Genomic DNA, 24,704 nt, shown 5'->3' with positions numbered 1-24,704 from the left:
TCCAGAGTATGCCAGGATCAGAAGGCAGTAGCCACCTGCCCAGCACTTACACCTAATATTTATTTTTTTAATTTTGTTGTTGTTTTTAGACAGGGTCTCTCTGTATTAGCTTTGGCTATCCCGGACTCACTGTGTAGACCAGGCTGGCCTCGAACTCACAGCGATCCGCCTGCCTCTGCCTCCGGAGTGCTGGGATTAAAGTTGTGCACCACCACACCTGGCCATTAAACCTAATTTTTAAAAAGGAATGTTTAGAGAAACCCTGTCTCGAAAAACCAAAAAAAAAAAAAAAAAAAAAAAAAAAAAGAGGAGTGTTTAATTACAAATGCTGTCAGAAAGTGAAGACACCTGGATATTTAGTTGACTGTGAAAATATCTCTTATGATTCCTCTATCATTTGCTTAAACAATCAAAGCCAAACACCAACAATAAGCTTTTGAGTCTTTCAATATATTTATTTTTAACTGTTCACAGTTTCTTTGTGTGGGCTTCTTAAATCTCTTAAAGGCAAACAAGGTGGGGAGGAGGGGGAAACACACAAAAAACCAAAACAGAACAAAAACCCTCTAAATGTAATGTAACTGTTGTTGTTTGGGTTTGTTTTATTTTTTCCAGTTTTTTCAAGACAGGGTTTCTCTATGTAGCCTTGGCTGTCCTGGACTCTCTATGTAGACCAGACTGGCCTCAAACTCAGAGCGATCTGCCTGCCTCTGCCTCCCATCATCCTGTGTAGGTAACTCTTAAGAGTGAAACGACCACTGGGCAGTAGTGGTGCACGCCTTTAATCCTAGCACTCAGGGAGGCAGAGGCAGGTGGACCACTGTGAGTTTGAGACCAGCCTGGTCTACAAAGCCAGTCCAGGACAGTCAAGGCTACACAGAGAAACCCTGTCTCAAAAAACCAAAATAAGTAAATAAAATTAAATGACCATTGGTTTTATTTTCTCAACAGACATGGCACAGGAACAAGGACACGTACACCTGGCCAGAGCTGATGCCATTCGTTCGCGGCTCATTGACACTTTTTCCCTCATAGAGCACTTGCAAGGCCTGAGCCAAGCTGTACCAAGGCACACTCTCCGAGAGATACTTGGTTAGCAAACTATTCATTCATGCTAAATGTAATATTCCTGCCCACATCCTCAAAAGATAGAAAGTAGAGACATGTTTAAGGATGTAGCCAGCAATGACTAAATCGTAAGTTAAGACCAGCTTGGGCTACATAGCAAGATCCTGGTATTTAAAAAAAAAGGCTGGCAAGATGACTTAGTGAGTAAAGGTGCCTAATGTAATGCCCAAGTCATGAAACCCCCAAAGACCACCAGGAGTCAGTTGGATGCAAATCATACAGGGTCTCGTTTATTAGTCAAGTTCAGAGCCTGGACCTTCAGCCCCTTCATGAGGAGGGCTAAGTGAGGGGACCAGGGCCAGACTGCAGGGGAATTTTTCCTTTGTTCTGGTCACTGTGACCTGTAGCTCTGATTGGTTGGCTCCCGGGTGCAAGCTCCTAGGAATGGTTGCTAGCTGTACATTTGTGGCTCTCCCTGGAAATTTGGGGAGGGGGCAGCAGGGTTGTCAAGTTCTCAGGCCCTAGAACACAAAATGGCATTGGTTTAGTCTCTACACCTATAGTCAAAGCTGATAACCTGAGTTTGATTCTCAGAACCTAGCTGAAAAGAGAGGACTGAGGGCTGGAGAGATGGCTCAGAGGTGAGGAGCACTTCCAGAAGTCTTGAGTTCAATTCCCAGCAACCACATGGTGGCTTGCCCTCTTCTGGAGTGCAGGTGTACATGCAGACAGAGCACTGTATGCATAATAAAGTTCAAGGTCATCTTTGGTTATATAGTTGAGGACAATATGGGTTGTATGAGACCCTATCTCAAATAATGGGCAGAGAGATGGCTCAGTGAATACTGGTACCTGCTGCCATGTCTGAAAACACAAGCTTTATCCCCAGGACCCAAATGGTACAAGAAGACAACCTGCCCCTACGGTGGTGCTCTGACCTACGCACACTTTTTTTTTTTAAAGATTTATTTATTATTATATATACAGTGCTCTGCCTGCACATACACCTGCAGGCCAGAAGAGGGCATCAGCTCACATTATATAGATGGTTGTGAGCCGTCATATGGTTGCTGGAACTTGAACCCGTCACCTCTGGAACAGCAGTCAATTCTCTTAACCTCTGAGCTATCTCTCCAGCCCCCCCCCCCCCCCACTTTTTTTTTTTAAAGTACAAATCAAAGAAAAAATTTAGGGATGAGAAGCTACACTAAACTTGATAAATTCAGGGTTTTAGGCGGGAAACTGAATCTATGCTATTGGACCTCTGTCACTTATTTGAGTCCTAGTCAGGTATCCCTAACTGACTTTGAGAAGTTTCTACCAAGGGCTGTAGAGATAGCTCTGTGGTTAAGAGTACTTCTGTTCACACAGGGGGTCCTAAGTTCAATTCCCAGCAACCACATGATGGCTCACAACCATCTATAATGGAATTTGATGCTCTCTTCTGTCAGATGGGTGCACATGCAAATAGAGTACTCATATACATAAATAAATCAGAAAAAAAGTTTTCACTAAGGGTACTTAAAGCTTTAAGGTTTCTGGGCTGGTTATGGTGGCACTTTTTTTTTTTTTCAAGACAGGGCTTCTTTGTGTGATAGCACTGGCTGTTCTGCATTCACTTTTAGACCAGGCTAGCCTCGAACTCACAAGTGATCTGCCTGCCTCTGCCTTTGCCTCCCGAGTGGGTGGCACATTCCTTTAATGCCAGTACTTAGAAGGCAAAGGCTGGTGGATCTCTGAGTTGGAAAGAAACTGGTTTACAGAGCAGGCTCCAAGACAGCTGGGACTATATAAACAACACGTTGAGGTTTAAACTTGCTACTTTCTTTTTCTTTACTTTTTTTTTTTTTAACTTACTACTTTCATGAGCACAGTCAGTGTTAGTTATAAACTGTACATTTTCACTTCAAACTAATAGAATTATTTTTTTAAAAAAAGATTTATTAGGCCAGGTGTGGTGGTGCACACTTTTAATCCCAGCACTGATGCAGAGGTGGGGGGAATCAATATGAGTTTGAAGCCAGCCTGGTCTACAAAGTGAGTCCAGGACAGCCAAGGCTGCATGGAGAAACCCTGTCATGGAAAAAATTAAAATTAAAATTAAAAAATAAGAAAAGATTTATTATGTATACAGTGCTCTGTCTGCATGTGTGCCTGACCGCCAGAAGAGAGCACCAGATCTCATTAAAGATGGTCATGAGCCACTCTGTGGTTGCTGGGAATTGAACTTGGGACTTCTGGAAGAACAGCCGGTGCTCTTAACCAGCCCCACTAATAGAATCCTTAACTGCTTTGAGAAAGAGCAGCTTACAGGGCAAAGCTCCTGCTGAAGGGAAAGAGTCCATTATTTCACCAATGTCCATATTCCAACTTTACCTGCTGTTCACAGCTGCCCCCCTCCCCCAGTCGGTCGGTCTGTCTGTCTGTCTGTCTGCTATCCATTGTTTTGTGGGGAGATGAGAAGTCTTAGGTCTTGCCCAGTACTGGTGAGCATAAGCTGAACAACAGGCGTGCTGAGTCTCCTTCCCGTTGTTGTTACAGATCCCTCTCGCCAGAAGACACTCATGCTAGGAGATCAGCACCAGCTAGTGCGCTTCTCCATAAAGCCTCACCACATGGGGCACATCTCCCATGCCCAGCGGACGCTGAGCAGGCTTCACGTGCGCTGCAGTCAGAGACCGCCTCTTTCCCTGTGGGCTGGATGGGTTCTTGAGAGTATCCTTTTGTGTCACTCATTTCTATCTGTGGCTATTCTTCTTCATCCACTCCTGACTTCTCTGTCCTCTCTCCAACCCTTTTCTTCACATTCTCATATATGACTTTGTTGTCTTTATTATTTAAGCTGCATACATGGGAAAGCGCTTCATCCACACGTTTCCTTAAAAGAAAACAGGCCCTATCTTCTCCAAGTTCATCATCTCCCTCATCTTTCTGAATACAATTGTGATGATGGTCGAAATAGGTGAGAACTGGGGCTGAATGAAAAAGGTAGTGTCGGGGGCTGGAGGGATGGCTCAGCGGACAAGAGCACTGACTGCTGGTCCAGAGGTCCTGAGTTCAGTTCCCAGCAACCACATGGTGGCTCTCAGCCATCTATAGTGAGATCTGGTGCCCTCTTCTGGCTTGCAGGTGTACATGCAGATAGAGTAGTCACATACATAAAATAAATAAATCTTTAAAAAAGGAAAAGGTAGTGTATGAAAAATAGTTTTCTTCTAACCTGATCATTTTTCTGTCTTCAGATATTATCTCACTGTAATGGGGACAGATTTATTGATTCATTTATTTTTTTGAGACAGCGTCTCACATAGCCTACAGTAGCCCTGAATTCCATATGTAGTCAGGAAGACCTTGAACCTCACCTCCTGCTTCTACTTTCCATTTGAGATTACAGGTGTGCACCACTATGCTTAGCCAAGAGAAAATGGACTCTAAAACTACTGATAAGTTATATGAACTGTATTAAAAACAGAAGGACATCTCAGGTAGTTGTTAACTCAGGCAGATTGCTCAGGTCAGGAGAGGTGGTGAATGCCTTTAATCCAGCACTTTGGAAGCAAAGGCAGGGATATGAGTTAAGGCCAGCCTGCACTGTGCAGTAAAACCTTCTGAAAAAAAAAATTTCATAGCTGGTTGTGGTGGCACGTGCCTTTAACCCCCCCCCCCTTTTTTTTTTGGAGACAAAGTTTTTCTGTGTATAGTGCTGGCTGTTTTGGAACTTGCTTTGTAGAGCAGGCTGACCTTAAACTCACAGAGAAAATGTCTGCCTCTGCCTCCTGAGTGCTGGGATTACAGGACTTTGCCACCACGCCTGGCTTCCAAGACTCTTTAAATCACCAAGCACTTCATTGTTGTTTAAAAAGATACATTTATCTGTGTGTACGTGTATGTGTGTGTACAGGTGCCAAGAGAGGCCAGAAAAAGATTCAGGATTCCCTGGAGCTGGAGTTATATGTAGACAGTTGTGAATTGCCCAACTTGGATGCTTGAAACTAAACTCCTGTGCCCAGGAAGAGCACCAAGTGTTCTTAACCAATAAGCTGTCTCTCCAACCCCCAAATTACTTCATTGTTCTTTGTGTACTCCTGCTTGTGAATGCAAAACTAAACATCGTTGTATTCTACTTCCCAGACTAAATGTGGTCCTGTGTGCCTTCTCATACGCAATCCCTGTTTCTGGGAGTCAGATGTTTATTTAATTTGTGTGATGTATGTGTGTGTATGTGTGGGGGTGCATGTGTCATGTCTCGAGTGTGGAAGTCAGAGGACAACTTGCAGAAGTCATTTCTCTCTTTCCTGGGGATTAGACTCAAGTTGTTAGACTTGGAGATAAGCACCTTTATTCCTGGAGCCACCTTGCTGGCCCAGAATTTATTGTTATTAATAAAAAACTGTCGTTTTGAACTTAAGCTGTCATCATTGGTGACATGCACTACTTATTTACCATAAGCAATAAAAGTCATCCTGGCACATATCAATGTAAAATGTATCTTGAGAAGTTTAAATTCTTAAAAGATTTAATGTTAAGCGGGCGTGGTGGTGCATGCCTTTAAACCCAGCTGTGAATTCAAGGCCAGCCTGGTCTACAATGCCAGTCCAGGACAGCTAAGGCTACACAGAGAGACCCTGTCTAGGAAAACAAAAAAACAAAAACATTTTTTTAAAAATAAACGAATAAATATGATAGAGGTCTTTAAAGAAATGTAATGTCATATTTCTACATTTTCAACTCAGTTTCCAGAGCCATTGTTTTCCTGTAAACCTTAGGACCAACTTGATAGTATGGCATATAAGGGAAGTATAGAGGGGATTCTAGAGTGGCTGATTGGCTGTAGGATGGATTGTGAGTGACTTGCGACTGTTACTTATACAATGACAATGCAATGCCCAAGTCGTAAAGCCCCCAAAGACCACCAGGAACCAGCCAGATGCAAATTTCACAGGATCGCATTTATTAGTCAATCTCAGAGCCTAGGCCGTCAGCCCCCTTGTGAGGAGGGAAGCCTCTAGTGCTAGGGGAACAGGGTTTTTTAAAGGAAAAAACTGCAGAGGTGGGGGTTGTTTCCAAGCCTTGGTCTTACATGATAGGTTAGAGGGGTACAGTAAAGTTGCCCTTTAAGCAGATTGGTTGGGGGACCAGGGCTAAGCAGCGAGGGGACCAGGGCAGGAATTTTTCTTTTGTTCTGGTCACTGTGTGACCTGTAGCTATGATTGGTTGGCCCCGGGTCCAAGCTACTAGGAACAGTTACTAGCCACATATGTTTGTGGCTCTCCCTGCAAACTCCCCGGGGGGGGGGGGGGTAGGGGTGGGGCCAGGGCGGGGGGGGGCCGGCCGGGGGTGGGGTCAGGTGCTCAGGCCCTGAACACAAAATGGCATTGGTTTGGTCTCTACAACAAGAGGTAAAATATAACTGTTGTTTATGGATAATTCTGCCCTATATTACATAAGTTGAAGCAACTGTGTTAAGAGAAACTGGGGTAGGGGCTGGAGAGATGGCTTAGCGGTTAAGGCACTGAGGACCTGAGTTTCATTCCAAGCAACCACATGGTGGCTCACAACCATCTGTAATGAGATCTGATGTTCCCTTCTGTCATGCAAGCGCATGCAAATGGAGCACTCATATGCATAAAATATATAAATAAATCTGAGAGGGGCATGGAGAAAGGAAACTGCGGCAGGAGAGGTGGCTTGACAATTAAGAGCACTTGTTATTCTGGCAGAGGATCTAGGTTCGATTCCTAGGACACACAACGTGTCTCACAATGCCTTCTTCTTCTGCTTCTTCTTCTTCTCCTTCTCCTTTTTTTTTTTTTTTTTTTTTTTTTTTTTTTTTTTTTTTTGAGACAGCGTTTCTCTGTGTAGCCTTGGCTGTCCTGGACTCACTTTGAGTTAAGTTAGACCAGCCTGGCCTCCAACTCACAGAGATCCACCTGCCTCTGCTGGGATTAAAGGCGTGCGCCACCACACCTGGCAGCTCACAACCCTTCTGTAAATCCATTTCCAGGGTGTCTGACACCCTCTCCTGACTTTGGGCAGCAGGCAACTTGTGTTACACAAAGTCTAAAAAAGAAATTCAAAGAGAAATGGAATAGTAGTAGTCACAACTCTGGTTTATGAGTGATCATCCTTCATTATTCAATGTCCCTCTGACTTTTCATTTCTCCCTTGCTCTACCTTACAGAATTGATAGAATCCACAAATACTAAACTGTGGCCATTGAAACTGACTTTGGAGGTGGCAGACTGGTTTATCTTGCTTAGCTTCATTATAGAGATCATTCTAATGTGGATGTACAGCTTCCGTCTCTTCTGGAAGAATGGCTGGAATGTCTTTGACTTTGTTGTTACTACATTGGTAAGAATAGATATCCTAAACCAATGGCGCACGCCTATAATCCCAGCACCAGGGAGGCAGAGGCAGGCTGACCACTGTGAGTTCAAGGCCAGCCTGGTCTGCAAAGCGAGTCCAGGACAGCCAAGGCTACACAGAGAAACCCTGTCTCAAAATAAAATAAAATATATAGCCTTAGTATTAGTTAAAAGGGCCAGCAGTGTGCCTAGGTAAATTAAGGTAACTAAAACCTCCAAGAAGGAATGTATAGGTGTTTATCTAATTTGCAGCTTGATTTTCTTCCCCATATGACTAAAAGAAATTGCAGAAATTGTCATCAGCCCCTACAATACCATCTGCCAGTTATTGAACACTAGATGCCAGCCGCTAGTTTAAGTTTTTTTTGGGGGGGAGCAGTTTCGAGACAGGGTTCCCCTGTATAGCCTTGGGTGTCCGAGACTCGCTTTGTAGACTAGGCTGGCCTCAAACTAACAGTGATTGCCCTGCCTCTGCCTCCTGAGTGCTGGGATTAAAGGTGTGCACCACCACGCCTGGCACTAGTTTAAGTATTTTATGTGACTTATCTCATGTTCTGTAACAACTTAATATCTAAGCAAGTTGAAGTACATAGCTTGAATAGGTTATTATAAAAGACTAAATAATGCCAGGCATGGTAGCACACCCTTTTAATCCCAACACTTGGGAGGCAGAGGCAGGAGAATTGCTGTGAGTTCAAGGCCAGCCTGGTCTACAAAGTGAATCCAGGACAGCCAAGGCTAAACAGAGAAACCCTGTCTCAAAAAACAAAAACCAAAAACAAACAAAAAAACTAAATAACAAACAGTCCCCAGAGAATGCTACTCACAGATAACACCAGAGAACTATGACAGAGATGGGATGAAAAGGGGGCAACTGTCCCCGGGTGTTTTGGGTATCTTTACTTACCGTCCATGTCTCCCACAGTCTCTGCTCCCTGAATTTTGGGTGTTGATGGGAGTCTCAAGGAACACCGTGTGGCTCCAGCTGCTGAGGCTCTCCCGGGTGCTGAGGTCTCTCAAACTATTCACACGACTCCGTCAGATTAAAGTTATTATTTTGGCTCTGGTCAGAGCCCTGAAGGTGATTTGAACTGATTAATCTAAAGTCGGGTGGGGGACAAGTTAGAAAGACATGGGTTCAATATTTAATATGGTCAGAGAAGGTCATGAAAGGGTCTGTAGCATGCTCTTAGGTGAGAAGGGGAGGGAGGTGAGGGGCTGTGGTGTGGAGACCCCCTGGCTCTGGCTCTGGGGGCCTTGACTGGGCTGCTGCTGCGCCTTCTCTTCCTGCCCTGACCCCAATCATGGCCTCCAGAGCATGACGTTCCTCCTGCTGCTGCTGCTTATCTTCTTCTACATTTTTGGTGTGACTGGTGTCTACTTCTTCGAAGACTATTCCCGCTCAACTATTCAGGACCTGGAGTATAACGTGTTCTTCTCGTAAGCATGGCCCAGGGCAGCCTCCATGAGGGAAGGGTCACATGGTACTGAAGCGCTCCACCAAAGCACAGCAATACAAACTCTAGACTCTATTGTAAGCATGGAACCTGAGAAAAGGAGATGAGGTACAGTAAGCAGTACTAGCTCTGATTTTGGGCCCAGGACAATCAGTTCTGATTCATTTGTTTCTAAGTTTTCTAGAATTATAATTAAAATATAATTATATCACTTTCCCTGTTTTCTTTCCCCCCCCTAACCTTTCCTATATCCTTTTACCCCAACCACTCTCATGCCCCCCAAAAGATCTATTTTAATTTTTTTATTTTTATTTTTTAGGTTTTCGAGACAGGGTTTCTCTGTATAGCCTTGGCTGTCCTCGACTTGTTTTGTAGAGCAGGCTGGCCTCCAACTCACAGTGATCCGCCTGCCTCGCCTCCCGAGTGCTGGGATTAAAGGTGTGCGCCACCACGCCCAGCTGCCTGGCTTCTCTTCTAATTATTATATTGTTATGTATATATGCATAAATATGTAAATACAATTTACTGAGTGGGTTTAGTATTGCTTGTGTGTATATTATTTCAGGAATGATCATTTTGTATTGTGTAGAGGAGTTTTTTTAGGTTATATTTATTTTTATTTATTTAATCTCTTCACTTCTTGGTCATAGCATCTTCCCTCCCCCTTCTCCCATCTCCCCTCTCTATTCCTCATAAAAGCTACCCCCCCCCCCGCCCAGCTCATCACCACATCCTTCTACCTGTGGCCTTGTGTGTAGAGGAATTTTAATCCAGTAACATGGCTACTCTGATCACATCTATAGACCTTCTAGGTCTGTGTGATCCAGCTAGAATGCAGTCATGCCCTTAGTACACACCTTTAATCCAAAACAATGAAGGTAGCATAATTGGTAGAAGGAGGCATCCATGTTGGAAAGAAACTTCCAGTTGAGAGGCAGACAAAGTGACAAATCAGAAAAAGATTTGACAGAATAGGATATGCCCAGTTACGAGAAGAAAAAGGAAAGAGAAGCTACCTGAGAGAGCAGTGCAGAAGGGAGAGAAGGCAGCTTTCCTGGGACAGGTTGTAGAGAGAGACAAGCTAGACACCAGTGAAGACAGAACAACCAAGAGAATGAGCCAGAAGATTAGAATAGATTGTCACTGTTAGTATGAGGCCAAGCAGAGTAATTCAGTAAGAAGCTGAGGAGAAGCCAGTTTGAATCAGTTAGCTTGGAGAGGAGTTTGAACCAGAACTGCTGAGTTAAACTAGCCAGCCAGAGTTCAGAAAGTGCTAGAAAGAGTGAGCTTATTCAGCAGTAAGTCTCAGAGGTTGAAAACATTCTAGACCTTGTTTAGATTGTACAGAGGCTAGAAGCTTCCAGGACCAGGTCGAGCTTAGCAGAAGAGGCAGTAAGCCTCCAAGATAACACTTACATAAAAGCTACTTTTACAGTAGTGGATAAACCAATTGGGGGATCATTCATGGGAGACTAATTCTCCCTCTCTCACCTGTCATCAATCAGTTGCCTTTAGTTCTTTTTCCAGGGATAGGGCCCCATGAGATTTCATCTTCCACATTACATGTCTACTGTCATTGTTCAGGTCTTGCCTAGGCAGCCGTATTGCTTAGGTATTATGGGTGTGGCTTCCCTGTCATTTCTAGGAAATGCTCTTTCACTGCCGATTTTCTGATCCTCTTGTTCTGGTTTCTCTTCTGCAATGTTCCCTGAGCCTTAAGTGCACGAGTGTGTTGTAGATGTATCCATTGGGGCTGGGCTCCCCATGATCAGTTGATCTCTGCTTTGTGAGCAGTTGTGGTTTTCTGTAATGACCTCTGTCTGTTGCAAACAGAAACTCTTTTGATGCAGGGTGAGAGATTCACTTATCTGTGAGCACAAGGATAAAATTTGTTTGTTTGTTTTCAAGACAGAGTGTCTCTGTGTAGCCCTGGCTGTCCTGGAACTCTCTCTGTAGACCAGGCTGGCCTTGAACTCACAGAGATCTACCTGCCTCTGCCTCCTGAGTGCTGGCATCAAAGGTGTGCGCCACAGCCTCCAGGCCCTTTAGGGATATCTTACTGTGCTAGTCACTGTTGTAGTTTGTGAGCATCACATCTGGATAATCATTTCTTGAAAGCTTGCATAGCACCTTCTGGTATTATGAAAGCTAGACTGCAGGAAGAAAGCTTTCAGACTAGATCCAGCTCAGATCTTCTGAGTTGTGTCTGAAGTGTATCATGCCTTCAGCAATAAGGAATTACCTTCTTCCTCTTTTGAGAGGCAACCAAGGACAGCAGTAGTAGACTATACAGTTTTTTTGTTTTGTTTTGTTTTGTTTTTGTTTTTTTGAGAAAGGGTTTCTTTGTGTAACAGCTCTGTCTGTCCTAGATTTGCTTTGTAAACCAAGCTGGCCTCGAACTCACAGAGATCCGCCTGCCTCTGCCTCCAGAGAGCTGGGATTAAAGGCACTCACCACTGCACCCAACATGACCACACAGTTTTGAGAGTCACTTGGACTACCCTGACAACTCAAGTGGAGAGGCAAGACCTCTCATGCCTGGTTCTGGGTTTTTGTTTTTAGATAGTCCGTGGCTCTTTCAGGGAGTACTATCTGCTGAAGTGTCATACCTTCGCTTAAGCCATCCATACACTTAGGCATATCATATAATTTTAGGTAAGCATAAGATAGCATGGTTCCTCGGGGCTTTATCACATATCCTCAGTGTTATTTGTCCCTTTTCTCTCCCTCTCCTTCTGAATCGACTGGCTTTCCTCACCTCTTCCCCATATACTCCCGCCTTCACTTCCCCATATTTCCCTTCATATTACCTATTCGTCTTTACCGGTCCCTAGCCCTATGGTTCCTTTTTCCTAGTTTCTGTGGCTCCTTGGTTATATATCACATTATAAGACCCGGAGCTAAGTATGACAGAGGAGAGTGTATCTGTCCTTCTTTCTAGGTCTGGGTTACCTCATTCAATATATACATTTTTCTAGTTCCATCCGTTTACCTGGAGGTTTCATGATTTCATTTTTCTTTTCACCTGAGTACTATTCCATTGTACCATATGTACCATAGTTTTACCATTCATGTATTGGAGGACTTTCAAGTTGTTTCCATTTCTTAGCTATTGTAAATATAATGCCAATGAACAGGCTCAGCAAATAACTGTAAAGTAGGTCATTGAGTCCGTTGGGCATATGCTAAGGAGTGGTATAGCTGGGGCATGTGGTAGATTTAGATTTATCTTTTTGAGGATTCTCCACATTGATTTACATTGTGGCTGCACCAGTTTGTAATCTCACCAACAATGCCCCACATCCTTGCCAACATTTGTTGTCAGTTGTCTTGTTGATTTTAGCTGTTCTGAATAGGGTGAGATGAAATCTCAAAGTTGTTTTAATTTGTATTTTCCTACTTGCTAAGGATGATAAATACTTTTTGAGAGACTTGCTAGCCATTTTTATTTCCTCTGTTTAGCACTCTTTGTTCAGATCCGTAGTCGTCTTTTTTTTTTTTTAATTCAGCCATTTGCTTTCTTGACTCTTGTTTTTTTAGTTCTTTATATTATCTGGATATTAATTCTTTGTCAGATGTATAGTTGGCAAAGATTCTCTCCCACTGTCTTAACCAGTGTTTTATGCTTTGAAGAGAGACTGTGACCATGACAATTCTTTTTTTTTTTTTTTTTTACGATTTATTTATTTATTATGTATACAGTGTTCCACCTGCATGTACGCTTGCACACTACAAGAGGGCACAATTATTTTTTGTTATTGAGAGTGTAGAGGGAGAGAACAGAGCTGGCAAGATGGTACAGAAGGTAGAAGCACTTGTCATGCAAGCCTAGTGAGCTAAGTCAGATCTCTGGAACCCACGTAAAGGTAAAAGAGAACTTACTCTGAAAGGCCTCCACATTTGTGTTGTGGCACGCCTGCCCTGTCAACATGCACACTATGGGAATAGTAGCAGTACTACCTCAAAAGAGTGTGGGGATAAATGAGGTAATGCACTGACACATGTACCACAGTATTTAACACCTAAACACAGGATTAAATGATGCTATAGCTCACAAACATAGTCTCTAGTTTAACCACTGTCTTTAAGTATGGGTATTACACAGGGCCGTTACTATTCCCATCCAAAAGTAAAATTTGGCCAGATGTGACAGACAGGCCTGAAAGTCTCAGCATTTAGGGAATGGACATAGGAAGATCAATTAAAAGCCATCCTCAGTGACATGGCAAGTTCCAGGTCAGCTTGGGCTATGTGAGACCCTGTCTCAAAAGCCAGTCAATCAATCAATCAATCAATCAATCAATCAACCAACCAATCACATACTTATAAGGGCTCTATGTCAAAAACATTTCTTGCTAGAAGAAAGTCCATTTGAATGTATTGACTTGGGACCCATTCTTTTTCCTTTTTCTTTTCTTTTTCTTTTATAAGTGGAACATAGGGTTCTACACATGCTAGACAAGTGCTCTATCACTATACTTACTCTTTTTTCCTTTTATAATAATTTATTAAAAATTATTCATCTTACACCCTGATTATTAACTCCTTACTTGTATTTTCCCCTTCCCACCCTCCCTCCCTCTTTCACCATATTCCCCTCCCCTAGATCTCTGATGGGGGTCCCTCCTCCCCCACAGTCTGACCACAGCCTATCTATCAGGTCTCATCTGGATAGCCTGCATCCCCCTTCCTCTGTGTGCCCTCAGGGCCTCCCCACCATGTCAGAGACAGTCTCCACTCCTCTCATAACTGTGGAGAATGCGCTGTTCATTGGCTAGATCTGAACTGGGGGTCTAGGTTCACTGCATGCATTGTTCTTGGTTGGGGCATCAGTTTGTGCAGGCTCCCCTGGGTCTAGATCCATTGGCCTTGATGGTCTCCTTGTGGGCCTCCTGAACTCTTTGGGTCTTTTATCTCTTCCACTTCCCACTCTTCTATACCACTCTCAGAGCTCTACCCTGAGTCCAGCTGCAAGTCCCAGCATCTGATCCCCCACTGGGTGGAGTCTCTCAGTTGGGCTAATATTCACTTATAAGTGAGTATATACCATGTGTGTCTTTCTGGGTCTGGGTTACCTCGCTCAGGATGATCTTTTCTAGTTCCATCCAGTTGCCTGCAAATTTCAATATTTCCTTGTTTTTAATAGCTGAGTAGTATTGCATTGTGTAAATGTACCACAGTTTCTCTACGCATTCTTCAGTTGAGGGACATCCAAGGAAATGCAAATCAAAACATTGCTGAGATTTCATCTTACACCTACCAGAATGGCTAAGATAAAAAATTCAACTGACAGAACATTCTGGCAAGGATGTAGAGAAAGTGGAACAGTCCTCCAGTGGTGGTAGGAGTACAAACTCATACAACCACTTTGGAAATCAATCTGGGAATAACTCTACCTCAGGACCCAGCCATACCACTCCTGGGCATATACCCTAAAGATGTTCCCCCATACAACAAGGACATTTGCTCAACTATTTTAATAGCAGCTTTATTCATAATAGCCAGAATCTGGAAACGACCTTTATTTTTAAAAAGTGGGGCTCTAACTGTATTGACCAGACTGACCTGGAACTCAACTATACAGCACAGGCTGCCCTTTGAACTCTTGCAATTATGTACTAAGACACCCGACTGGAATCTAGTCTTATCAACATCTCGAAAGTGGTTTTGTTCTGTTTATTTTGAGACAGCCTTCTACTTTATAACTCAGATTGGCCTTGGCGGGTCTCCCGCTTCAGCCTCCCAAATATTGGGATTACTAGCAATTAGGTCTTTCTTAGACTGTGTTGTTGTTGTGCTGGTGGGTTTTTTGTTTTTGTTTGTTTGTTTTGTTTTTTTCAAGATAGGGTTTCTCTGTGCATCCTTGCCTGTCCTGGACTCATTTTGTAGACCAGGCTGGCCTTGAACTCACAGCAATCAGCCTGCCTCTGCCTCCCGAGTGCTGAGATTAAAGGCATGTACCACCACGGCCGTCCTATTTTTTTTTTAAAGATTTATTTATATATTATTATGTATACAATGCTCTGCCTGTGTATACACCCACAGGCCAGAAGATGGCATCAGATCACATTATAATGGTTGTGAGCCACATGGGGTTGCTGAGCAGTCAGTGGTCCTAACCGCTAAGCCATCTTTTTAATTAAAAAAAAAATTTTAAAGTCTACTTATTATGTGTACAGTGCTCTGCCTGCATATACACTTGCAGGCCAGAAGAGGGCATCAGATTCCACTATAGATGGTTTTGAGCCACCATGTGGTTGCTTGGAATTGAACTCAGGACCTCTGGAGGAGCAGACAATGTTCTTAACCGCTGAGCCATCTTTCCAGCCCCTCTTTTTAATTTTTTTTAAGAGAAGGTTTCAGTGGACATTGTGGCATAGACCTTTACTCCCAGCAACTCAGGAGGCAGAGGCAGGTGAATCTCTGAGTTTGAGGCCAGCCTAGGCTATAGAGCAAGTACCAGGACAGCCAGGGCTACCCAGAGAAAATCTTGTTGGGGATGGGGGTGAGGGGGTGGGGGTGAAGGGGTGGGGGAGACAGAGTTCACATAAAGGCATATACTTTGTTTCAGCTCTCCTTTTTTTTTTTTTTTTTTTTGTCACATTATGTAGCCCTGGCTGTCCTAGAACTTGTATGTAGACTAGGCTGGCCTCAAACCCACAGAGATCTGCCTGTCTCTGCCTTCCAAGTGCTGGGAAAGAGGGCACCAGATCTCATTATAGATGGTTGTAAGCCACCATGTGGTTTCTGGGAATTGAACTCAGGACCTTTGGAAGAGCAGGCAGTGCTCTTAACCTCCAAACCCTCTCTCCAGCCCCATAAATGTATTCTTTTTTTTGTTGTTTTTTTGTTTTGTTTTTCATTTTATTTGTTTGTTTTTCAAGACAGGGTTTCACTGTATAGCCTTGGCTGTCCTGGACTCACTTTGTGGTCCAGGCTGGCCTTGAACTCCCAGTGATCTGCCTCTGCCTCCTGAGTGCTAGGATTAAAGGCATGCACCACCATGCCTGGCTCCATACATGTATTCTTAGCCCTTGACAACTTACGCAGAATTGCTATTAGTTCCAGTTAGGAGAATTGCTACTAGTTCCAGGCCAGCTTAGCTGATGCAGGGAGTTCTAGACCATACAGAGCTAGCTACATAATAAAACTTTGTTACAGAATAAATAAATTAAAAACCAACATGTGAGGAATAAGTAAGAAAGAAGAACTTTTTAGTTAATTTCAGGAAATCACGTATCTTTTTCATGCCAAGGTTCAAGCCCACTACCTTATACATGCTAAGCAAATACTTTATGATGTAGCTGTATCCTCTACCCCCCAAATAATTCAGTTATAATTTTGTTAACTTTTAAGAATTTTAAATGCTGTTTGTATATGTTATTATTCATTATGTGGGATTGCCATCCATTTTGTTGTCTAACAGTTGACACTGTTATGAAACAAGTATAGATAGAATGTTAGATAGGGGGCCAGATGGTGGTAACTCACACCTGTAATCCCAGCACTCGGGAGGCAGAGGCAGGTGGATCTTTGTGAGTTCCAGGCCAGCCTGGTCTCCAGAGTTCCAGGACAGCCAAAGCCAAACAAAGAAACCTTATCTTGAAAAACAAAACAAAAAAAAAACAAAACAAAACAAAAATTAGATGGGAGAATGTTTGTTAAAGTTCTTCTAATATATTAAAAAAAAAAATCTACAAATTAGAGTAGGGGCCAGAGAAGTGACTCAGAGGTTAAGAGCACCAGCTGCTCTTCCAGAGGACCCAGGTTCAATTCCCAGCACCCACACAATAGCCATTTCTGACTCTACTTCTAAGGGATGAGACTCGCTCTTTTGGTAGGCATGTGGTTCACAGAAGACATACAAGCAGGCAAAACATTATGCATAGAATTAAAAAAAAAAGCTGGGTGGTGGTGGTGCACACCTATAATCCCAGCTCTCAGGAGGCAGAGGCAGGTGGATCGCTGTGAGTTCGAGGCCAGCCTGGTCTACAAACTGAGTCCAGGACAACCAAGTCTACACAGAGAAACCCTGTCTTAAAAAACCAACCAACCAAAACAAAACAACAAAAAGCAGGCCTAGAGAGACAGCTCAGTGGTAAGAGCACTGACTGCTCTTACAGAAGACCGTGCTCAATTCCCAGCATCCACATGGTGGCTTACAACTACCTGTGACTCTAGTTAGGGGATCTGTCCCCCTCTTCCAGCCATCTTGGGCACCAAGTATATGTATGATATACATACATGCAGGTAAAATACCCATACACAAAACAAAAAATTAATTCATAGACTTACAGAGCATGAGCTTAGAAAGAAAAGTTTTAGTTGGTGATTTATTCTGTCTTTTTAAAATTTTTTTATTTTTTTGGTTTTTCGAGTCAAGGTTTCTCTGTGTAACCTTGCATGTCCTAGACTCACTTTGGAAATCAGGCTAGCCTCAAACTCAAAGAGATCTGCCTGCCTTTGCCTCCCAAGTGCTAGGATTAAAGGTGTGCGCTACCACCACTCAGCTTTATTTTGTCTTTTCAGAGTTCAGTCAGGGGTCTGGAGAGATGCTCAAAGGTTAAGAGCACTGGCTGCTCTTTCAAAGGTCCTGAGTTCAATTCCCAGCTGTATAAATAATAAATAAATAAATTCTTTTTTTTTTTTTTTTTTTTTAAAGTTCAGTCAGGACTAGCAAGATGGCTTAGTGGATAAAGGTGCTTTCCACCAAGTAGATGATCCGACCAATCCTGGAGCCCACATAGTAGGAGAGAGAACCAAGTCTTTTTCTTTTTTTTTCTTTTCTTTCTTTTTTTTTTTTTTTTTTTTGTTTGTTTGGTTTTTTTTTTTGTTTTTCGAGACAGTGTTTCTCTGTGTAGCCTTGGCTGTCCTGGACTTGCTTTGTAGACCAGGCTGGTCTTGAACTCACAGTGATCCACATGCCTCTGCCTCCTCAATGCTGGGATTAAAGGCGTGCGCTACCATGCCCAGCTGAGAATCAGACATCCTCTGAGCCCTGCACCTGGGAAGTGGCATGTATATGTACACACACACACACACACACACACACACACACACACACACACACTAAGTACATGAAAAAAAAAAATCAAGTCAGTGTGTATTTATTGAGAAAATAGCAGTGCCAGGACCAGCAGAATATTGAGAGGAGAGGTGTTTATAGGCTCTTCATGGTAAAGGGGAGCATAATACAAGTGCTTTCAGACTGAAGAATGATTAACTAGAAAATATAAAACATGATAGAAAAGGAGCCAAAATCAAAGCATACTAAGAAGAAATGCCCTTATGCTGCTTTAAGAATAAGAACCGAGGGCTGGAGAGATGGCTCAGCAGTTAACATTGTCTGCTCTTCCTAGAGGTCCTGAGTTCAATTCCCAGCAACCACATGGTGACTCACAGCCATCTATACTGGAATCCGATGCCCTCTTCTGGCCTGCAGGTGTACATGCAGCACTCATGTACATAAAATAAATAAATCTTTTTTAAAAAGCCAGGCGGGGCTGGAGAAATGACTCAGTGGTTAAGAGTGCCACCTACTCTTCCAGAGGTCCTGAGTTCAATTCCCAGCAACCACATGGTGGCTCACAACCATCTATAATGAGATCTGCTGCCCTCTTCTGTAAAGCACTCATATGCAATAAATAAAAAAGCCAGGTGTGGTGGCACAAGCCTTTAATCCCAGTGCTCGGGAGGCAGAAGCAGGCGGATCGCTGTGAGTTTCAGGCCAGCCTGGTCTACAAAGCCCAGGACATCCAAGGCTACACAGAAACTCTGTCTGGAAAAACTAACCAACCAACCAACCAACCAATAAGAACTGAGCTGGATGTGGTGGCACACCTGCCTTTAATCCCAGCACTTGGTAGGCAGAGGCAGGTAGATCTCTGGGTTCTAGACCAACCTGGTTTACAGACCAAATCCCAGGGCAGCCAGGGCTGCACAGAGAAACTCCATCTCAAAAAATAAAATAAAATAAATAAAAAAGAAAGAAAGAAAAAGAATGAGGCCAGGTGAAGATAGAAGTTCAACTCTGTGAGTTCAGAGCCAGCCTGTCTACATAGGGTTCCAGTCTAGCCAGGGCTACATAGTGAGACTCAAAACAAAAACCAGTTTCTGAAAGGTTTAGATCTCTGTGTCTGTATGTTCACTATCTGCCTTTTTAGGGACCTACCAAATTCCCTGGTGACAGTATTCATCCTCTTCACCTTGGATCATTGGTATGCAGTACTTCAGGATGTCTGGAAGGTGCCAGAAGCTAGCCGTGTCTTTAGCAGTATCTATGTGATCCTTTGGTTGTTGCTTGGCTCCATTATCTTTCGAAACATCATAGTAGCCATGATGGGTAAGCACAGAAGAGGGGCACGGTGGGAGGAAACTGGCAGTCGGGGTTGGTGGGCTATTGGCAGAAAGCTCAGCATAGCAAGGAACTTTGGATATTGGGCTGGACATCTCACTCTGTTTCTCCCCACTTAAGCATCTTCCAGCTCCTAATGGCCCTTTGGGGGCAGTTACTAACTTTCAGAATATCAGGAATGAGCTGAGTGAGGAGATGAGCCACCTGGAGGTGCAGTATAAGGCGGACGTATTCAAGCGGCAGATCATCCAGAGGTCAGCTTCTGTGTGTCATATCCAGTGCTGCTTCCCAGCTCATCCCCTGTCTGCCCTCCTTGGCCCTGTGACTCCATCTTTATCTAGAGTTAGAAGTTCCCCTTCTAGTGTGACTTCCTATGCTTTGGGAGTTCCTCTGCTCCCCTTTATTACTTAGTTTTCTTTCCTTATAGATCTGAGTTATTTTCTTTATTATACTGCTGAGCTGTAGTCCGCCCCCCCCCAATTTTAATTTCTTTCTTTTGTTTTGTAGGAGACAAAATCTATCGCCCGAGTCAGCGAGGTAAAGTAATAGCAACATGGGTGGCAATTAGGAGTCTGTGCGTGAATTGGAATGGAAGTATGAGGTGATAGAAATTGTCATAGCTGAAGCCTTGTTGAGAGAGAATCCATGGTACCCTCCAAAATTATATGTTTATGTCCCAACTCTCTAAAGCCCGTGAATGTGGCTTCATTTTAAAAAGGAGTCTTTGGCTGGGTGTGGTGGTGCACACACCTTTAACCTAGCACTTGGGAGGCAGAGGTAGGCAGATTGCTATGATTTTGAGGCCGGCCTGGTCTACAAGGTGAGTCCAGGACAGCCATGGCTACACAGAGAAACCCTTTCTCAAAAAACAAAACAAAACAAAAACAAAAAAGAAAAAAGGAGCCTTTGGAGATGTTATTCTAATGATCCCAGCCTGGGTTATTCAGTTATTTTCTAAATTAATGGCAAAGATCCTTCTAGGAAAACAAGAGAAGACATGGCAGCAGAGACTAGGTGAGGATGTTGGGGTTTATTTGTTTTGTTGAGACAGGGTCTCTTTATGTAGTCCTGGCTGTCCTAGAGCTCCATGGCTGGCTTCAGATCCACAGAGAGTCTCCTGCCTCTGTCCCTGAGTGCTGGGATTAAACACATGTGTCAGCACACCAGGCTGATTTGTTTTTGTGGCGGTTTTCTTTTTCCTCAAAAATTTTTAATTTTGAGCTGGGCATGGTAGTACATGCCCTTACTCATCATGACTAGCTATGGGTTATAGTTTTAAACAAGTTAACTAGAGCATCTTCATTAAAAGTAATATGTGAGCGGGGTGTGGTGGCTCACACCCTTAATCCCAGCACTTGGGAAGCAGAGGTAGGCAGATCTCTGTAAGTTTGAGACCAGCCTGGTCTACAAAGAGAGTCCAGGACATCCAGGGCTACACAGAGAAACCCTGTCTCAAAACAAACAACAACAACAAAACCCAAAAGTAATATGTGAGCAAATACTTGAAAGCAATGAGATCTCCATGAGTATATATTATATACAGTGAGAATGTGAGTAGCAGAGAGAACGGCTGCTACGAAGACCCTACATTGGAAGCACAGCTAATGCATTTGAGAAGCCGTAATGACCATTGTATCTGGAGCAGAGAAGGAATAGCAGGAGATGAGGTCAGAGACAGAATGGATTGTGTACTAGCTACTTTTCAGCCCCTGTAATAAAATACCAAGGCCAAGGTAACTTAGAGAAGGAGGAGTTTATTTTGGCTTATGTTTCCAGAGGGAGTGGAGTGATGGCAGGGAAGGCATAGCCAGACAAGGAAGCTGAGAAATCACATCTTCGCTGCAAACATGAAGTAGAGAGAGTGATCTCAAAGTGGGACAAGTCTGTGGACCCTCAAAACTGTCCCTAGGGACATACTTCCTCCAGCGAAGTTCCACTTCCTAGATGTTCCACATTCTTTCCAAACAGTGCCACCAAAATAGGGACCAAGTGTTCATATGCACAGGCCTGTGGGAGACCCTGCTTGTTCAAAACACCCCAGCATGGGAGCCTAAGTCTATAGGCCTATAGGGGTGCTCTGTAGGCTCTTAGATTTTTATGTATAGCAAACAAATGGAAGCAGAGCAGAGGAATGCTATGAAGTGACTTACATTTAAGACAGGGCTTTATGTTGAACTGGTGTGGGAAAGAGGAGAACAGTTAAGAAAGCTGTATTGTGGAGGGGGGCGCAGCCTGGAGAGATGGCTCAGTGGTTAAGAGTCCTGTCTGCTCTTCCAGAGGTCCTGAGTTCAAATCCCAACAACCACATGGTGGCTCACAACCATCTGTAATGTGATCTGATGCCCTCTTCTGGCATCAGGTGTACATGCAGATAAAATTAAATAAAAACCTTTAAAAAGAAAGCTACATTGGGGATAGCTGAGCTGGGAAATACCTAAGCTTGGGATCTGAGAATAGTTTGGCTCTTAAAGCTGTAAATCAAAGCTTTAGGGATAGCCAAGCTCAGAAAATGAGCATAATAAGTAGGCTATCACACTTTGCAGGTGTATTTGAAGCAATAGACTTTCTTTCTTTATATATAGAGAAACCAGTCAAGAAGGGCCCTCCAAAGACTTATCACAGGCTTCCAAAGGGTCTGATGTTAGTGAGTCTGAGAAAAGTGATGCTGAGAAAAGCGATGCTGAGAAAAGCGATGCTGAGAAAAGCGATGCTGAGAAAAGCGATGCTGAGAAAAGCGATGCTGAGAAAAATGATGCTGACGAAAGTGATGCTGAGCAGGATGAAGCTGAAAACGTACAAAAAAAATCCTCAAAAGAAAAAGTCCTCTCTTCCACCTCTTCATCCTCCCTTTCCTCTGAAGTTGATCGTGCGTATGTTGGTGAGCAGAATGCTCCTTCCATTTGAATTCAGATTCCTCTTGCTTATGAGAGCCACAGGCATTGTTCTGTGGCCCCAGGATGACTTCAAACCTCAGTCTTCCTGCCTTATGCTCCAATGCGTAGACGGGTAGACCTGTATGAGACGTCCCGGTTGTCACCGCCTCCTCTTTTTGTTTTCCTGCCTTATGCTCCAATGCGTAGACGGGTAGACCTGTATGAGACGTCCCGGTTGTCTCCGCCTCCTGTTTTTGTTTTCTTCCCTTTTACACACTTACACTGTAGCCCAATCTAGCTTAGAATTTATCGTGTAACCCTAGCAAGCGTCCACTTCCCAGGCTCTGGGACTTGAGGTATGCGCCAACACTTAGCCGTGGTTTTAAGAGGCATTCTTCCTTACAGAGAAGAAGGACTGGGAGACGCTTGTGCATGAGAACCTTCCGGGGCTAATGGATATGGATCAGGATGACCGTGTTGTTTGGCCCAGAGATTCACTTTTCCGATACTTTGAACTACTAGAAAAGCTGCAGTATAACATAGAGGAGCGCAAAAGGTTGCAAGAGTTCTCAGGTGAGGATTTAAGGCAGTCAGCGGGGCCCAGGAGTTTTAAGTATATGAAAACAAAGCCTCCCCTCAAACAGCTGATCTAAAACAGTAACTTAGAGAAGAGCTGGAAAGCTGGCTTCTCCACGAGAGGGCGCCCAAGTCTTACAAGGTCGGAGAGCTTGGTATAGTTAAGAATCAGGCCAATGTGGGCTCCTGTTGAGCTGTGCCACAGATTCCCTTCTCTTACTCTTTAGTTATTAATTGGTCTTTTTTTCTTTCTTTTTTCTTTCTTTCTTCCTTTCTCTCTTTTTCTTTCTTTCTCTCCCCCCCCCTTTTTTTTTTAAATTCCAAGACAGGGTTTCTCTATGTAGCCTTGGCTGTTCTGGAACTCATATGTAGACCAGGCTGGCCTCGAACTCACAGCAATCCACCTGCTTCTGTCTCCCGAGTGCTGGGATTAAAGGCGTGCGCCACCATGCCCGGCTTTAATTGGTTTCTCTGTGTGATAGCCCTGGCTGTCCTGGACAGTCAGACTGAGCAACAAGCATCTTTATCTGCTGAGCTACCCTCCTGTCTCTGTTAGTTTGTCTCCCAGGCAGTTTTATTTCAATTTTCTTTCATGTCATATATACATTCACGATTTTATGTATCTATATGTAATGCAGGTACTGAAAATGGAGACAATACATAGTATTTGCTTTTCCAAGACTGCAGAGCTCAGGCCCTTGCAAAACTTGTTTAAAAAAAAAAAAAGGTAGATTTAAGTAGCTTACAGTAAATATTAGTCAAAGTTTGCATGGGACTCTAGAATCCAGAAAGCAAGGCCTTTACCAAACCAAACAGTTGCTTTCAAACATTCTTAGCTTTTTGGCCTCACAGTTTGTTTCTTTACAGTTCAGGCACTGATGAGTTTTGAAGACAAGTAAAGGTGCAATGGATGATGGCTATGTCTTTGGATCCAAGACAAGCTAATGAAGGAAATAGTGAATTCCAAATATAAATATCTAATAAATATTGATAACAAATATTTCTGGTAAGTTCATTAAGTATTTTTATGAGATGCAGATGATACTAAAAGGCAAAAAAGGCCATTGGAGCCTGTGCGTCTTCTTGGCTTACCAGCCTGTCTCCAGTTCCTGATCTGGCTCTTGATGAGCAGATCATTCTAGTTCCTGTTCTTCTTGTACCTCTACTTTCTAGGAAGAGTCTGGATTTCACCTACAGTCTGTGTAGGCTTCTATGTGGAATAATTAAATCTTTAGAGACCTCAGTGTAACTTCTTAAGAAGTAATGTTTCCATTGCCTGCTCTGCTAATCTTGCCCCTCTTGTGCATCATTCACTTTCCTTTTCAGTGCCAGGAAGAGGAAGAGGAAGAGGGATGAAGCCCAGGGCTTCATGTGTGTTAGGCCTGTGCTTTACCAGTCACTTACATCTCTAGCTCCCTTTTTGCTGATATTAATTGACTTTGTTTCAGTTCTAGAATCAGCCAATAGTCCAGATCAAAGATGGTTCAGAGGGCTGGAGTGATGGCTGTTCTTCCAAAGGTCATGAGTTCAATTCCCAGCAACCACATGTTGGCTCATAACCATCTATAATGAAATCTGTATACAGAATAAATAAATAAATCTTAAAAAAAAAGATGGTTCAGAATGTTCCCATGCACCTTTGACTTCAACCACACATCATCATTATCCATTTCTGGAACAAAAAAAGTAGCTTGCTTTACCTCACTTGTCATTGATCATTGACGTTTTCATGTCAGTTTACGTTCTGTAGTTTGTAGGACCTCAGAATTAGTCTATTTTTCATCAGAGCATAGACACCTTTTGTGTGTGTGTGTGTGTGTGTGTGTGTGTGTGTGTGTGTGTGTTGCTGGAGATCAACCCCGTATCATCATGCACCATGCCACTGCTCTATAACCCCGTCTCAGGAAGCCCCTGTGCAATATCACTGAAAGAGTGACTACTGAGCTGATGGTTGGCGATGTATCCCATTCCACTGTTGAAGGACTCAGGCTTTTTGGTGCGTTTGGGT

General features: G+C 43.4%; 1 protein-coding gene across 1 annotated transcript; it reads left to right on the top strand.

Moving 5' to 3' along the window:
* The first annotated feature begins 953 nt into the window (after nt 1-953).
* On the top strand, nt 954-23,671 carry Catsper2 (cation channel sperm associated 2). The gene is made up of 12 exons (XM_051144904.1): nt 954-1,092; nt 3,610-3,783; nt 3,962-4,030; nt 7,250-7,422; nt 8,362-8,517; nt 8,752-8,876; nt 19,057-19,235; nt 19,402-19,501; nt 19,755-19,784; nt 21,830-22,011; nt 22,526-22,693; nt 23,564-23,671. The coding sequence occupies exons 1-12, from the start codon at nt 954-956 to the stop codon at nt 23,593-23,595; spliced, it is 1,527 nt and encodes a 508-aa protein (XP_051000861.1). The 3' UTR covers nt 23,596-23,671.
* The last annotated feature ends 1,033 nt before the right edge of the window (nt 23,672-24,704 follow it).

Source organism: Acomys russatus, chromosome 4, assembly GCF_903995435.1.
Source record: "Acomys russatus chromosome 4, mAcoRus1.1, whole genome shotgun sequence".
Taxonomy (NCBI): Eukaryota; Metazoa; Chordata; class Mammalia; order Rodentia; family Muridae; genus Acomys; species Acomys russatus.
This window is presented reverse-complemented; position numbering and strand designations above follow the sequence as displayed.

Excerpts from the sequence above, each read along its gene's own strand:
- Catsper2 (XM_051144904.1), top strand. The coding sequence starts at position 954 with ATGGCACAGGAACAAGGACACGTACACCTGGCCAGAGCTGATGCCATT. Across the intron at positions 3,784-3,961 it reads GGCTGGATGGGTTCTTGAGA|GCCCTATCTTCTCCAAGTTC; the intron begins GTATCCTTTTGT and ends AAAAGAAAACAG. Across the intron at positions 19,785-21,829 it reads CTATCGCCCGAGTCAGCGAG|AGAAACCAGTCAAGAAGGGC; the intron begins GTAAAGTAATAG and ends CTTTATATATAG.